This window comes from Pygocentrus nattereri, chromosome 21 (assembly GCF_015220715.1).
Source record: "Pygocentrus nattereri isolate fPygNat1 chromosome 21, fPygNat1.pri, whole genome shotgun sequence".
Lineage (NCBI taxonomy): Eukaryota > Metazoa > Chordata > Actinopteri > Characiformes > Serrasalmidae > Pygocentrus > Pygocentrus nattereri.
Window position 1 is genome coordinate 2,250,485 of NC_051231.1, and position 17,016 is coordinate 2,267,500.

Here is a 17,016-nt window from a genome sequence, read left to right on the forward strand (position 1 = left end):
CACTGAGTAGCTTTGACACCTCTGCTTCAACCCCAGAAGAGCTGCTGACTTTAAATGGAGTTGTGACATGACTGAGGTTTGAGGAAAGACCACGCCCAAACTCCTCCTACTTAATTCCAGCTTCCTATAAATACCAGTTTCGTCTCCTTGTGACGAATTTTTATTTTACACCCCACCTCCTCCTCTTTCTCCTCCACCTTCTCCACGCCTGCAATTGATCTTTAATATAGGGAGGTCGGTCGTCTCATGACCCGCCGAAGCTGTACTGACCTCTTCCCCTCCTCTCATTATCTCACCTACCAAGGCGTGGTCTGCCTTCGCAAAGGACACTTATGATAAAAGCCAGTGAGCAAACGCTGTGAATCATTTGAAAAGCACGAGAGGACCTCTTACCAAAGCTGTTCTAGTGAAATTTAATCCAGCTTTCCAACCCCGGACACACACAGTAAGGGTTTTATCAGACGACACCTTTTTAAAATGAGAGGTGTGTCGCATCCTGTGCTGAAGGACACGTGGACGATTAACGCATTCGGTCGAGAAGTGGGAAAACACGAGGCGGCAGGTTGGGAGAAGGCAAAAGGCCGAGATAGAGGACCAGTCTACTGAATCAGCTCAAACTGTATTACTGCAGTGAAAACACTGGTATAAAAACCACGTATTCAAGTACTGTAACATGTACCGAGTATTCAGGCCTCGGGTATTTCCAAGGATTGCGCTGAAATCTATTTCAACTCAAGAGTCTGCCCTCATCTTAGCTAAGAGGAGGATCCTTTAGGCATGGAAATCCACCAGCCCACCCTCAGACGCTCTATGGCTAACTGACGTCATGTTTTTCTTGGACTTGGAAAAGATTAAACGCAGCCTGAGAGGTACTGCAGACCTATTTGACCGGATTTGGCCGCCATTCATGTCCTATTTTAAACGCCTATCTAACTTAAATACTGACTGGAGGACGTCCGTATCCTTTTCAGTTTTATAAAGTTGATTTTTATTTATTTATTTATTTATTTGTGGGTTGGGGAAGCAGGCAGAAACCGTGGGGAGGTTGGATGGTGGGGGGGGGTTGTTGGGGTGGTGGGTGAGTAGGACGGGAAGGGCGAGTTGGGTGGGTTGGGGGGAGTGGGGTTAGATTTTTACAGGGGTCTTGTAGAATTGACATTGACATAATTGTAACTGTTTTCTTTCAAGTTGTGAAATAAAAGGCAAAAAAATTCTGCGAAACAAACTCCACTCCAAAACCCACGACATGGACAAGGACATCCTGCTTAAATAAAGAATAGCGGATTATTTATCTTTGACCATAGCAAGACATTTGAATAACATACACTAGTCTAATTAACGGGACTAATGAAGGCAGGCCTGGCTGTACCTGACTCTCCCCGTCTCTTCAGCTGGGTAGATCTCCTTCCGACTGAACAATCGATGTCTGTGTCGGGGGAAGAGTGTATTTTTATACAAACTGTCCAGACTAGTGGTGCTCAGTCCTGGTCCTGGAGATCTTCCACCCTGCAGAGTTTAGCTCCAACCATAATATGTCACACCTGACCCAGGTAAATAAACCTGATCAAGGCCTCCAGGGGGCTATATGCGCCAGGTGTGTTGGGTCCAGGGTGGTGGTTGAGCAGCCCTGATCAAACTGTAACACCAGAATATCTCACTCTCTTGAACATCACTGTGTGGGATCAAAGCCAAAGCTTTGGACTAGACTCAAAATCCTCAAAAAGTCTGGAATTAAATAATGAATTCCTTTTGGATCGACTCCCAGACACAGATGGCCGATTTAACCGTGGCACTACCACTGCATTGTGTCTGTGTCAAAATCTTACAATGTGCATCAGATACATCATAAACATGTTTTGAAGTATTCTGAGCTTATGTAGTGTGATAACACCCATTCCCTAAGTCCAGCCTCACCTCTACTCCATCCAGCATGGGTCAGTCGTGGGCTGGAGGTTAGGGAATCAGTCTTGTGACCCGGAAGGTCGCCGGCTCAATCCCCTTGAGCTGACAGTATGTGACTGAAGTGCCCTTGAGCAAAACACCTAACCCCAAACTGATCCCTGGGCCCCGTGTATAGGACTGCCCACTGTGTGTTTGCTGCCCCCTAATGTGTATGTGGTGTCACTACACTGATGGGTTAAATGCGGAGGTGAAATTTCCCTGTGGTGGGACTAATAAGGGTCACTTAATCTTAATCACGGAAAGAACAGGATAAACATTCTAACAGCTGAATCCACAGGAATTTGACGGAATGTCTTTTTACAAAATTTGAAAATTCTGGAACCGCCCAGTTTCTATTGTAGGTGTAATTTGAGTCAACGTGTTTTCTTTTCTTTTCTTTTTCAGGGAAACTTGTTTAAATCACTCCGTGTTAGAAATCAAAGGTGCACTTTGTGGCAGATAAACGCTGCAGTATTCCTTTAAATGGACATGATAAAAAACAGCATATTACGTGTTGTTTTTGGCACATCTGATTTGAGGGTGTCACAACACCACGCACTGTGTGAGTCACATAAAAGTGGTCTCGAGCTCCTGCTCCCATTTCCTGCTGAAGATAACAGATGGATGGGGGCCAGCTGCAGCGGCCTGTATGTTGGATGTGATAGCCGCAGGTCCCTTAGGGAAAGACGGCCGCTTGCAGGACGGAGGAGAGCTGTTCCTTGAAGTGTTTCCATCCACCCGACTGCACATCAGCTCGAAGAAGCGCTCGCGGAAGCGGCTGGACAGTAAGTTGTAGATAATGGGGTTGACTGCTGAGCTCAGGTAGAACAGCACGCCAGACAGGAGGTGGACGTACTCAAATACATTGTGCATGTGGTCAGTCCACTGCGTGATGAAGCTCCACAAGAGCCGGTCAATGTGGAACGGAGCCCAGCAGATAGCAAAGACCAGAACCACTACAGCTGCAAGAAACAATAGAGGAGAAGAAAATGAGGATCATTTATATTACATTTATGATTTTTATATAAAACACTCGTCAAGTGAAAATAAGTGAGCACATCGTCAAACCAAAAATATCCAGCCGACAGCGTCCTGTGGGCAGCGTCCTGTGGGCAGCGTCCTGTGACCACTGATGACGGACTAGAGGATGACCAGCACAAACTGTGCAGCAGCAGATGAGCTGTCGTCTCTGACTTTACATCTACAAGGTGGACCGACGAGGTAGGAGTGTATAATAGAGTGGACAGTGTTTAAAAGCTCCAGCAGCACTGCTGTGTCTGATCCACTCAGGCCAGCACAACACACACTAACACACCACCAGTGCAGTCAGTGTTACTGCAGTGCTGAACATGATATACACTTGGCAATTCATTTTTCCCTCAGTGACAGAAATCAAACACCATCTAGAACACTACCCTCTTAAAGCAGCCCCAAATCATGATGCTCCCACCACCATACTTTACTGTTCAGATAATGTTTTCATGATGGGATGCAGTGCCCTTTTTAAGCCATGTGTGGCGCTGTGTTCTTCACAAACAAATCAACCTTAGTTTAATCCGTCTACAACACATTTCTCCGGGGCATTTTGGAGTGTCCAAGGAACTTTATGGCAAACTTCAGGCATGCCACAATAGAGCGGCAGTGTCTTGCCATGAACGTCATGCCTGGTCAAGGTTTTTTCGTACAAAAGACTCATGAACGAAAATGTTAACAACATTAAATGATTATTTCAGGACTTTTGCTGTTTTCACTGAGCATTCTGCGTTGTGCTTTTGGAGTGATCTTAGCTGGGCAGTGGGGCTGGGCAATAAAACGATAATGATAATTATCACGATATAATGATGATTAGAGAGGGAGGGGGCGACAAGTGAAATGAGTCGCCAAATAAACTTTAGCAGCGTCTGAAATGTGGAGTTATACATTCCCTGTTTGAGTGGAACGACCGGCGATCTGCTCTGAGTGACGGGATCAGTGGTCTAACTGTACTGACCTACAGTGACCTCACCTCTGTCCCTACATCCTAACAGCTTCAGCAGCGTTAAATCACGTCTGGTCCTCACGACTACAGCCCTGTTACAGCGCTCAGTCAGATTTTAGTGTTGGTGCATTCACAAGCAAAAGCGAAAGAAGTGGTTCAGCCCTGATTTAAAGGACAGTAAACTGGGGAAGCTGTGAGGCTTTGGAGAGCGGGGGAGCGTCATCTGTCCAGGACAGCTGTTTTTAGGCGAGTTGATGATACTGCAGATCAAACACGACACAAAAGGACCGATTTCAGTTTAAACGTAGCTAAAAGGAGGACTCGGTTAGTCTGGTGTGAGAATCACTGCAGTTAATGCTTTTACACAGCGAGCGTCAGAGATACTGCAGCTCACTCCGCAAACTACTGAGTTATGATGGAGTAGAGGAACCCAGTCGTCTGATAGCTGCTGTCTGAATACTGTGATGTGCTCTGACGTGACTGTAGTAGGATTGATGGCACTAAGACGGTGTGATCCATCACTGACACTACTAAACCAGCTAATGCTTGCTGCTCATATTAAGCCAATGTTGCAGAGAAACTAATCAGTTTAGCACCTGTAACCAGACAGCCGAGCGCTCGTCACCTTACAGTTGAAATGATTTGAATAATCTGTTTTCCTTCTCAAATTATGAGTTTTATTATATGGATATTAAAACTGCGGCTGTGCTTTTCCAGCTGGTAAATACAGAAACTTTCTCCCATCACAGATCTGTGAGATGTTCCACTGTATGGTGAGTGTTTGTCGTGTTCTGACCATAAAGGATAGTTTTAAACAGCAGCTGACCACTCAGGAGCAAAAATCAGCCTTAAAACCTGAACGAAAGAATGATTTGACATTTACTCTGAAACCCTTTTCAGATCGTTCAGATGGTCAGACATGCCTCACGTCAGCAGATGCTTTATGTGAACAGCAAACTCAAATGTTTGAGTGGTTTTTATAGGCCAAGGTAGCTCTAAGACACACTGCCAGCCTCGTATCATTGACTGGACTGATAACTCCCGAGTCCAATCAGCTTCTGTTGAACTCATTAGCTTATAGCCCAGGGATTCTAATATTTTTCCAATTTTTGAAAGATGTATTCAATACGTAAAAACCACATTATCGTTTGTGTTATTAGTTTAACCGAGTGTGTTTATTCCTTATTGTTACTTAGATATAGATCAGGTCATATTTGAAGATAAGGTTATACATAAATGCAGAAAACATATTTAAACATATTACAGAATTTATGGTACCTGAATAACCTGCACTACCTGTTGTGGACACCATTATAACAACCACCATTAGCAAACGAGCTGAATCAGGTGTGTTTAATGAAGCAATGTGCTAAAGTTTGCGCTGTTTGGGCTTGCGAGGACTGGAGCCTGACACATGCTCTAAAGCAGAGGAACCCAGACGCTGTCCAATATGGACCTGGACCAATAACCAATAAACTATGGCTAATTATTTAATTTCGGTGGGGTGGTCCTGTTTTAATCAGTGTAACTTTTCTAGACTCACAGACCAAATGCATGCATTATATATATTACATGTGACGATGAGCTCTGAGACTCAAGTAATTGATGCCACACAGGGGAGGGACAAGGCGAGTCAGCGGTCAGAGAGGAAAGTGAGTCAGAGGGAAGTTATTCCACATGACGTGATCTAAAAAGAGGAAACTGACAGTAAATGTTGGTGAAATTTGACTGAACTGGACTTTATTTGATCTGATGTTCAGTAAATGTTGTTGAAATCTGACCGAACTGGACTTTATTTGATCTGATGTTCAGTAAATGTTGTTGAAATCTGACCGAACTGGACTTTATTTGATCTGATGTTCAGTAAATGTTGGTGAAATCTGACCGAACTGGACTTTATTTGATCTGATGTTCAGTAAATGTTGGTGAAATCTGACCGAACTGGACTTTATTTGATCTGATGTTCAGTAAATGTTGGTGAAATCTGACCGAACTGGACTTTATTTGATCTGGTGTTCAGTAAATGTTGGTGAAATCTGACCGAACTGGACTTTATTTGATCTGATGTTCAGTAAATGTTGGTGAAATCTGACCGAACTGGACTTTATTTGATCTGATGTTCAGTAAATGTTGTTGGAATCTGACCGAACTGGACTTTATTTGATCTGATGTTCAGTAAATGTTGTTGAAATCTGACCGAACTGGACTTTATTTGATCTGATGTTCAGTAAATGTTGTTGAAATCTGACCGAACTGGACTTTATTTGATCTGATGTTCAGTAAATGTTGTTGAAATCTGACCGAACTGGACTTTATTTGATCTGATGTTCAGTAAATGTTGGTGAAATCTGACCGAACTGGACTTTATTTGATCTGATGTTCAGTAGATGTTGTTGAAATCTGACCGAACTGGACTTTATTTGATCTGATGTTCAGTAAATGTTGTTGAAATCTGACCGAACTGGACTTTATTTGATCTGATGTTCAGTAAATGTTGTTGAAATCTGACCGAACTGGACTTTATTTGATCTGATGTTCAGTAAATGTTGTTGAAATCTGACCGAACTGGACTTTATTTGATCTGATGTTCAGTAAATGTTGTTGAAATCTGACCGAACTGGACTTTATTTGATCTGATATTCAGTTCTGTATAAGATGTTGATATTCCTACTCGGCTACTTCAGTAAACAGTATATGGCACTGAGTCAGGATGCAAGATAGTCATTATGATGTTCTGGACCTTCGCTTGAGGAAGTTTTCTCTAACTGGACCTAACTGGCCTATAGCATCACAATACATAGTTAAAGGAGGGATGTTTTACTGCACTGCACAACATGGGGAAAGATGAGGTGAGGACGGGGAAGGGAGGGAGAGAACATGATGAAGTATTAAAGAGACTAAATGTACCTGGATGAACACACTGCCCTACGAATAGCAGTTACTATATCAGGTAAGCAGCCTAAGTGTTCTGTTTCTGCAGAGTCCATCACTACAGACCACCAAACTTCATGTGGCCTTCAGATCAGCTCAAGAACAGCGTAGAGAGCTTCATGGAATGGGTTTCCATGGCCGAGCAGCTGCATCCAAGCCTTACATCACCAAGCGCAATGCAAAGCGTGGAATGCAGTGGAGTAAAGCGCCGCCACTGGACTCTAGAGCGGTGGAGACGTGTCCTCTGGAGTGACCAATCACGCTTCTCCATCTGGAAATCCGATGGACGAGTCTGGGTTTGGCGGTTGCCAGGAGACGGTACTTGTCTGACTGCATCGTGCCGAGTGTAAAGTTTAGTGGAGGGGGGATCATGGTGTGGGGGTGTTTTTCATGTTCCCAACTTTGAGGGAACAGTTTGGGGACGGCCCCTTCCTGCTCCAACATGACTGCGCACCAGTGCACAAAGCAGGTCCATAAAGACGTGGATGAGCCAGTTTGATGTGGAAGAACTTGACTGGCCTGCACAGAGTCCTGACCTCAACCCCATAGAACACCTTTGGGATGAATTAGAGTGGACACTGTGAGCCAGGCCTTCTCGTCCAACATCAGCGTCTGACCTCACAAATGTGCTTCTGGAAGAACGGCCAAAAATTCCCATAAACACTCCTAACCCTTGTGGAAAGCCTTCCCAGAAGAGCTGAAGCTGTTATAGCTGCAAAGGGTGGGCCGACATCATATTAAACGCTATGGATTAAGAATGGGACGTCACTGAAGTTCATATGCGTGTGAAGCCAGACAAGCGAATACTTTAATTATAGTGTATGTTTAACATTACTATGCAGTTAGTGTAGCTTGTTATTGTTTACAGGCTACAACTGGTCTAAATCAGTCTGTTTCATGAGACAAGCCGTCTTTAAGCCGAGGTTATCACGTTTTAATATCTTCTAAGTCTGAAGAGGAGCATCTCTAACACTGCTCTTCTGAGTTGCCTTGAAACTCAGACCTTCAGCAGTGCGACTTCGCTCTTCACACCATGAGCTTTTAGCAGCAGATCACGTGATTCTTACAAGTGATAAACATCTTGAGAAGAACTGATGTCAACTATGGCAAGAACCTGTCGTGTTGGAACCTTAGTCATCTTCTCTGCAGAAGACAGCAGCTTGACAGCTGCGGACGACAATTTTAAAAAGCTTAATGAACGTCAGAAGCTCTCAGTCTAGTCCACTGAGTCTGTTATGGGCTGCCAGGTTGTACTGAAACTGCATTTAATTAGAATAAATTATGGCTGTTTTTATATAATACAAGTTGGTCATTGGATTCAGGGCTGCATATTGGCTCCTACTGATTTTCAGGCAACTCTGGCTTCAGATTTTAAGAACCACCCCACCTCATTACTAGGACATGGTCTTAAGTGCTATGTGGACAGGATTAGTCGTACATGGGAAGGCAGGGTAATGTCATTTATACCAGCATTTTCCAGGTAATTTTAGTCCCATCTGAACATGCCATAGTCATTTTTATGACGTCTGTCCAAGAGACAGAAAAGATTCTGGCTCCTTTTACCTTCTAAAATATGAGCAGTGGAGGATTATTATATTATTATTAACCCCATGCAAATTGGCACGTCTGTACAAACAGCATCATATTCTGTGGAAAAGGGGTTTCTTAAGTAAGAAGGCACTCTTGTGCTCTGTGCGGCTCAAATCAAGCAGATATGTACTGTCCTGGCTCAAATGTACTTAAGACAGGACGATAGATGCGTTACGGCAATTCGATTAGTTTAAATTCAATTTGATGCTACTGTCGTTACGCTGATGTACATAATCTATGCTACCATGTACAGTATCTCCAAAATGGTAACTTTACAGGAGAAGGAAAAAACTTACTTTGGCCTGAATGAAAGTCAATGGAACCAGATTTTTTTCCAAGTCGTTTTGGGCCGTTTCTTTTGGTCCGTTCATCATGAAGTTTACACACAATATAAAGAGCGACAGGCGGTTCGAATTACGTCAAAAACTGAAAAACGAACTTTTCTTCCAACAGCAGTGATATGTGGAGGTACCGTATAATGAAACACACTCAGGCCACTTCTCCGGGGCATAAACATTAAGACATGAACATAAGTACACATGAACTAAATGGATGACAGACCATATGTACACATATATGAGATAAGTACAAAAAAAAACGATAAATAGATAAAACAATAAAAAAACAATAGACAATAAATACAGAATAAACTGGTACTACTGCTGCCAGAAACAAGGGAAAACAATCGATTTCTCTTTTTGTTGGGCGCAAACAGTGGCAGGGCTAAAAATAAGACTCTTCACAAAGTGTTAAATAGCCTGAATGATCATCTGGATCATCCTCTGTAAACTGGAGTAGCTCGTTCATTGGAATGATCTTCTCCCAGTATGTTGTGCTTTCAATGGGAGGCTCAGATCTTCTCGCTGATCTTATTAGGGCTGCTAGCAGACTGTTGCACCTGTATAGTATATCATCTCTCTTTTTACAATACCGTATGTTTTTAAAAGTATAGCTTCCAACAGCATAAATTTTGCTCGAACTACCTCACTAAAATGAATCACTCTGAATCTCTTTGAAGTCTTATTTTCCTCTTAATAATAGCAGTGTGCTATTATCTATGGATGGATAATATAACACTGATTAAAAGTTTTGGGAAAATAAGTCTAGAACAGCTTCAAACAGTATTGCTATGGGGAAGATGAAGCTCAATGACTTCATCGTGTGTTTTCACTGGTATACGTACTTTAATATGCTGGCCTCTCACCAACCTCCACCTCACCCCCCCCCCCCCCCACCCTCCCACCCCCTCACTCCCATGGAGCAAACATAATGAAATAGTGGTGAATCCCGCTCTGCTCAAGGTGCTACATTGATTTTTTGCTCAGAGCTGGTTTACGCGGACTGACCTTTATTAAACAGCCGTATGCAGGCGTTTTGGTCACTCCTGGTCAATTGACAGGTTTTGTTTGCTCTCTAAGTGAAGAGATGTTAATACATCCTCTATAGAGAACACATTCCAGTGCATCTTCAGTTCAGTTACTGCTCATTTGCTAAATTTGGAACAGTAAAAAAACACGTCCTGTTCAAAAGTTATGGCCCATTTGATATTTTATGTTTTAGTTTCCCCAACATGGTAAACAGATAGAAACTGTGCACTAAAATTGGCAGAACATTGCGATATTTAAGTGTTTTCTCTGTAGAGGATGTGTAACATGTTCACTTAGGATGTCACTCAAGTTCACATGCGTGTGAAGGCAGACACATATTATTAGGGCTGAGGGCAGACTATTGCGCCTATATAGTAAATCATTAAGATTAAGAGACCCTTATTAATCCCACAAATGGGGAAATGTGGAAATGTGGAAACACCACATACACACTAGTGAGCACACACACACACACTAGGGGGCAGTGAGCACACTTGCCCGGAGCGGTGGGCAGCCCTATCCACGGCGCCCGGGGAGCAGTTGGGGGTTAGGTGTCTTGCTCAAGGACACCTCAGTCATGTGCTGTCGGCTCTGGGGATCAAACCGACGACCTTCCGGTCACAGGGTCAGTTCCCTAACCTCCAGCCCACGACTGCCCCGTCTTTCTTTTTAAAATAAAAATAAAATAATCCCCTTTTTCTGGCAGCAGAATCTAACATGTTGAGCCTCTCAAACTTCTAAGAAAGAGGAAAAAAGTTGTAAACTTTTCTAAATTCAACTTAATGTAAAAACAGAGTGGCTTTGGTCAGTTTGTATTACGGCACTGTGATGATTTTCTCCTAAAATACAAATTTTAAATTGTGTAAAAACCTGACAAAAATAAATTAATAAATATCCTGACTTTTTTTTTTGTTGTTCTACTAAAAATAGAACAGGCAGAGGCAAAAACTGGACATTATCCTGCAAAATGTAATGATGTGCATTCATTTGAATTGGGTTCCTTCACATGATGACCACCTTTAGGATGTCTACATGCTCTAATATGACAATTGTGCTGAAATTCCTTGGAAACTACTGGAAGCACACACCCTGGAAGAAGGAGACATGATCACGACTTGCCATGCAATCCTGACCACCGCTGGAGCGGTTTGTGAAAGACGTGAGAAATCAAACGACGTGTCAATAGTGATTGTGAATTATGCCACACACTGTAAGCTAATTAGTGTGGTAGTAACTACCAACCGATTTTAATCAGGGGCTTTAATGAGGGCGGTCTCCTTTTTGGCAACTTGTCAATCAGAGATGCATCTGTAGACGTCTAAACAAGCAAATCAAAGAAACTGTCAGACCAGCTCATCAAGCTGAATCACGAATGCTGAATCTAATACAACGACGTGCACTAAGACACTGTTCATGACTCTAAATGGAGAGTGCACATCTGATGAGCTCTAAATGCTTTTGATGCTGCTTTGCTATATGTGAAGAACTCAAAACTGTCTTTGGGGGACAGACACAGTTTGACTGTATTGGTAAATTTATAAACTGACTTTTATTTGGCTGTTGGTTTACGTCACATGACAGCGACAGAAGGTTTGCCAACTTCCAAATACTGGTGTATATCTTTAGTCAGTACATTAGTGCACGTAGTTGTTGAAAAACGTGTCACTGCGACTCACCCAGCATCTTGGTGACCTGCCTCCTGCGCCCACTCTCCACTTGGATCCTCCAGCTGGTGTTCTCGCTGCAGTTCTTGCCCAGTTTCGTGCCCTGCTGCCTCTGCTCCCTGCCCAGCCTCAGCCCAATCACCAGGTACAGCCCGCTGATCACAGTCATGGGCACAAAGTAGAAAAGCACAGTGGTCACTTGGATCACCAGATTGTAGATCCACTGGGGTTTGAGAAGGTTGCAGGTGGCCGATTCCAGCACCTTCTCAGGTAGGTAATAGTAGTGAAGGCCATGGAGGGAGGTGTTTGGAATGGCGCAAACCAAAGAGACGACCCAAACGCCTCCGATAACCCTTTGAGCATGCTTGTTGGTGATGGCGTAGCGGGTCTTGAGCGGATGGACCACGGCTACGTAGCGTTCAACGCTCAGAACCGTGACGTTGAGGACCGATGCGAAGCAAACTGTCTCAAACAAGAAGATCTTGAAGTAGCAAACGCTTTCTCCAAATGGGAACGGGTAGTTCTGCCACAGGTCGTAGATTTCCAGAGGCATCCCAAACAGCAGCACTAGCAAGTCAGATATGGCCAAGCTAAAGAGATACAAGTTGGTGGGAGTCCTCATTTTCCTGTGTTTGGTGATCACAGTACATGTTAGAAGGTTCCCCATCACCCCAGTGATGAAGATTAGGATGTAGGTGAGAGTTACAGGGAGGAAGAATGGGGATCTTCTCGGCCCAAGAAGTCTGAAGAGGATATCATCTAGAGTCTGGGGCTGGCAGTTCCCGCTCCCATTGCCAGTGTGGTTCAACGTCGTGATGTTGCAAAGAGCAAAGCCAAATTCTGTTCCATTCAATTCGCAAAAGCAGTTCAAGGACATTGCGGAGTGGGGAATCCACAGGTTCCAATCCAGGAGATTCCGAAGGGGACGCTGTTGAAACTCCTTCAGCTTAGATGTTTTTGTGAAGTCCTAGACCTCATGTTTGCTGTATTAGAGAGAAAAAGAAGCATTTCTTTAAAAAATGTGCATGTAGAATCATTCAGGAATTACAACCAGAAGGTCCTAGTACTCCTAAAGTACTACCATCTCAGTAATCATGTAACTTACTGGTTTTAATGAAAGATCAGACTTTTTAACATAAAAGAACGCAATACAAATGCAGGTGAACAACAATAAACAATGCACGTTCTTCTGAATATGCCATTTTATTGGGAACAGAAAAATAATTTTTGAAAGATTATATAAACAAAACTAAAATAAATGCATCTAAATGGGTCCTCATGCAAAATGACAATCTAAGAACCCTTAGACTGTGTTACATCACACTGATACTGTAGGATTTAGATAAAAACTTACCTAAACGTAACAATACAGTGTATCGTGTCGCATTGTGCCATATTGGATCATATGGCCAGGGTATTTGCATACCTAAGTACATGAATGGTATACTTGAAATATACAGAGAATACTACAAGTACATGTTTTTCTAAAAATATATTTAAAATGTACTTTTGTGTACTTTTTGAAAAAAAATATTTTGAAAAGGAACACGCTGCAAAACACTAATAAAATACTCTTGAATAAAAGTATTTCTTAACATATCAAAGCAAGTATATTTAACTGTCAACAACATAAGTGTAATGACTTTTAAAATTTGGTTAAGTACATTTTAGTACACTTTAGTTCATTTCATTTGCAATATAACACAAACAAACTAGCAGTCAAACATAGGTATCATACCAAAGAGTGTATATTTAAGAAGTGTAGTAGAATCTGTATCTTACCTATTGCAAGGTAAAGCTACCTTCACTGCAACATAAGTTCTTCCAGTTTGGGACAAAAAAGCATTTGCAAGAATTGAATATGTATTTTTGAAAAAGACGTCGTCTGGATGGCAGCATATGTTGCTAAAACATGTATATATCATTCAGCATTAATGCCTTCACACATGTGCACAATTTCACGACTGGACTTGCTGCACAGGTGGCGTCCGATCACGGCACCACGCTGGAATTCACTGAGCTCCTGAGAGCGACCCATTCTTTCACTAATGTCTGTAGAAGCAGTCTGCAGGCCGAGGGGCTCGGCTTTATACACCTGTGGCCATGGAAGCGACTGGAACACCTGAATTCAGTGATTTGCATAGGTGACAATATTTTTGGCAATATAGTGTGTGTATATACATACATAGCGTGTTTCATAATTACCAGATCAACAGAAACAGACCAAAATCTCTTCGAATACACTGAGTTCCTTTACCATTTTGGAGATACATGGTTTTGTTTAGAGATTGACGATATGGTCCATCTAAAAGCACCATAGATTGTCACTCTATATCACACAGTGTCACTCTATACCACCCATGTACATATACCAGCCATGTAAAACACTGATCAGAGACACCACCAGTGGATCCATGAGAGCTCAGCTCCACGGCAGGACGTGATTGAGCTCTGATTGGTGCCATGTTTCATTCAGACGACAGCAGGCAGCATGAAGTATAAAGCAGTGGAAATCTTCTGAAATCAAGCCACCAGGTTCTCTGCACTGGACTTATAGTGACGTAATTCACGAGCTTTTCTTCAGCTCCAGAAAACTAGAGGGGATATGTGTCTCCTTTACTTATATCCCCTGCCAAAAAAAGCAGGACAGCACATGTAAACTCATGGTGTCTTGGGTCTTTTACATACAGTCAATATGTAGTCTTTGCTAATATATGTGCATAATTTATCTTTTATGTTCCGTTTATCACCCTACAAATACACGCATGTACGTATGTATGTACAGCTGTATGGATACATTTGTGCTTCCTTGGTCAAATTACATGTGTTTTTTTTTTGTTAGAGAGGATTTAGAGAATGCAGATTAACTTATGTTCACTTTTATATTATATATATATATATATATATATATATATATATATATATATATATATATATATATATATATATACACATTCTGTGGTGATGGAGCTCCATACAATCTATCTATCTATCTATCTATCTATCTATCTATCTATCTATCTATCTATCTATCTATCTATCTATCTATCTATCTATCTATCTATCTGTCTGTCTATCTATCTATCTTTGTCTGTCTGTCTATCTATCTATCTATCTATCTATCTATCTATCTATCTATCTATCTATCTATCTATCTATCAGTCTATGTCTGTCTATCTATCTATCTATCTATCTATCTATCTATGTCTGTCTATCTATCTATCTATCTATCTATCTATCAGTCTATGTCTGTCTATCTATCTATCTATCTATCTATCTATCTATCTATCTATCTATCTATCTATCTATCTATCTATCTATCTATCTATCTATCTATCTATCTATCTATCAGTCTATGTCTGTCTATCTATCTATCTATCTATCTATCTATCTATGTCTGTCTATCTATCTATCTATCTATCTATCTATCAGTCTATGTCTGTCTATCTATCTATCTATCTATCTATCTATCTATCTATCTATCTATCTATCTATCTATATATCTATCTATCTATCAGTCTATGTCTGTCTATCTATCTATCTATCTATCTATCTATCTATCTATCTATCTATCTATCTATCTATCAGTCTATGTCTGTCTATCTATCTATCTATCTATCTATCTATCTATCTATCTATCTATCTATCTATCTGTCTATCTATCTATCTATCTATCTATCTATCTATCTATCTATCTGTCTATCTATCAGTCTATGTCTGTCTATCTATCTATCTATCTATCTATCTATCTATCTATCTATCTATCTATCTATCTATCTATCTATCTATCAATCTTTGTCTGTCTGTCTATCTATCTATCTATCTATCTATCTATCTATCTATCTATCTATCTATCTATCTATCTATCTATCTATCTATCTATCTATCTATCTGTCTATCTATCAGTCTATGTCTGTCTATCTATCTATCTATCTATCTATCTATCTATCTATCTATCTATCTATCTATCTATCAATCTTTGTCTGTCTATCTATCTATCTATCTATCTATCTATCTATCTATCTATCTGTCTATCTATCTATCTATCTATCTATCTATCTATCTATCTATCTATCTATCTATCTATCTATCTGTCTATCTATCAGTCTATGTCTGTCTATCTATCTATCTATCTATCTATCTATCTATCTATCTATCTATCAATCTTTGTCTGTCTGTCTATCTATCTATCTATCTATCTATCTGTCTGTCTATCTATCTATCTTTGTCTGTCTGTCTATCTATCTATCTATCTATCTATCTATCTATCTATCTATCTATCTATCTATCTATCTATCTATCTATCTATCAGTCTATGTCTGTCTATCTATCTATCTATCTATCTATCTATCTATCTATCTATCTATCTATCTATCTATCTATCTATGTCTGTCTATCTATCTATCTATCTATCTATCTATCTATCTATCTATCTATCTATCTATCAGTCTATGTCTGTCTATCTATCTATCTATCTATCTATCTATCTATCTATCTATCTATCTATCTATCTATCTATCAGTCTATGTCTGTCTATCTATCTATCTATCTATCTATCTATCTATCTATCTATCTATCAATCTTTGTCTGTCTGTCTATCTATCTATCTATCTATCTATCTATCTATCTATCTATCTGTCTATCTATCTATCTATCTATCTATCTATCTATCTATCTTTGTCTGTCTGTCTATCTATCTATCTATCTATCTATCTATCTATCTATCTATCTATCTATCTGTCTGTCTATCTATCTATCTTTGTCTGTCTGTCTATCTATCTATCTATCTATCTATCTATCTATCTATCTATCTATCTATCTATCTATCTATCTATCTATCAGTCTATGTCTGTCTATCTATCTATCTATCTATCTATCTATCTATCTATCTATCTATCTATGTCTGTCTATCTATCTATCTATCTATCTATCTATCTATCTATCTATATATCTATCTATCTATCAGTCTATGTCTGTCTATCTATCTATCTATCTATCTATCTATCTATCTATCTGTCTATCTATCTATCTATCTATCTATCTATCTATCTATCTGTCTATCTATCAGTCTATGTCTGTCTATCTATCTATCTATCTATCTATCTATCTATCTATCTATCTATCTATCTATCAATCTTTGTCTGTCTGTCTATCTATCTATCTATCTATCTATCTATCTATCTATCTATCTATCTATCTATCTATCTGTCTGTCTATCTATCTATCTTTGTCTGTCTGTCTATCTATCTATCTATCTATCTATCTATCTATCTATCTGTCTATCTATCTATCTATCTATCTGTCTATCTATCAGTCTATGTCTGTCTATCTATCTATCTATCTATCTATCTATCTATCTATCTATCTATCTATCAATCTTTGTCTGTCTTTCTATCTATCTATCTATCTATCTATCTATCTATCTATCTATCTGTCTGTCTATCTATCTATCTTTGTCTGTCTGTCTATCTATCTATCTATCTATCTATCTATCTATCTATCTATCTATCTATCTATCTATCTATCTATCTATCTATCAGTCTAT

At 40.3% G+C, this 17,016-nt stretch overlaps 1 protein-coding gene across 3 annotated transcripts in view; it reads right to left on the bottom strand.

Moving 5' to 3' along the window:
- Positions 1-1,064: 1,064 nt before the first annotated feature.
- Positions 1,065-17,016, bottom strand: part of nmur3 (neuromedin U receptor 3) — an 18,518-nt gene continuing 2,566 nt past the window's right edge. Inside the window, exons 2-4 of one of the 3 annotated variants that reach the window (XM_037532431.1) lie at positions 12,826-12,897; positions 11,484-12,454; positions 1,065-2,903 (exon numbers count right to left, since the gene is read on the bottom strand). In XM_037532431.1, coding sequence (XP_037388328.1) covers positions 2,509-2,903; positions 11,484-12,348 — 1,260 coding nt within the window. In that variant the 5' untranslated portion in view covers positions 12,349-12,454; positions 12,826-12,897 and the 3' untranslated portion in view covers positions 1,065-2,508. Of the gene's footprint in view, positions 2,904-11,483; positions 12,455-12,825; positions 12,940-17,016 lie in introns of those variants that run through there. The other 2 variants (XM_037532433.1, XM_017717943.2) reach the window with 2 other exon arrangements.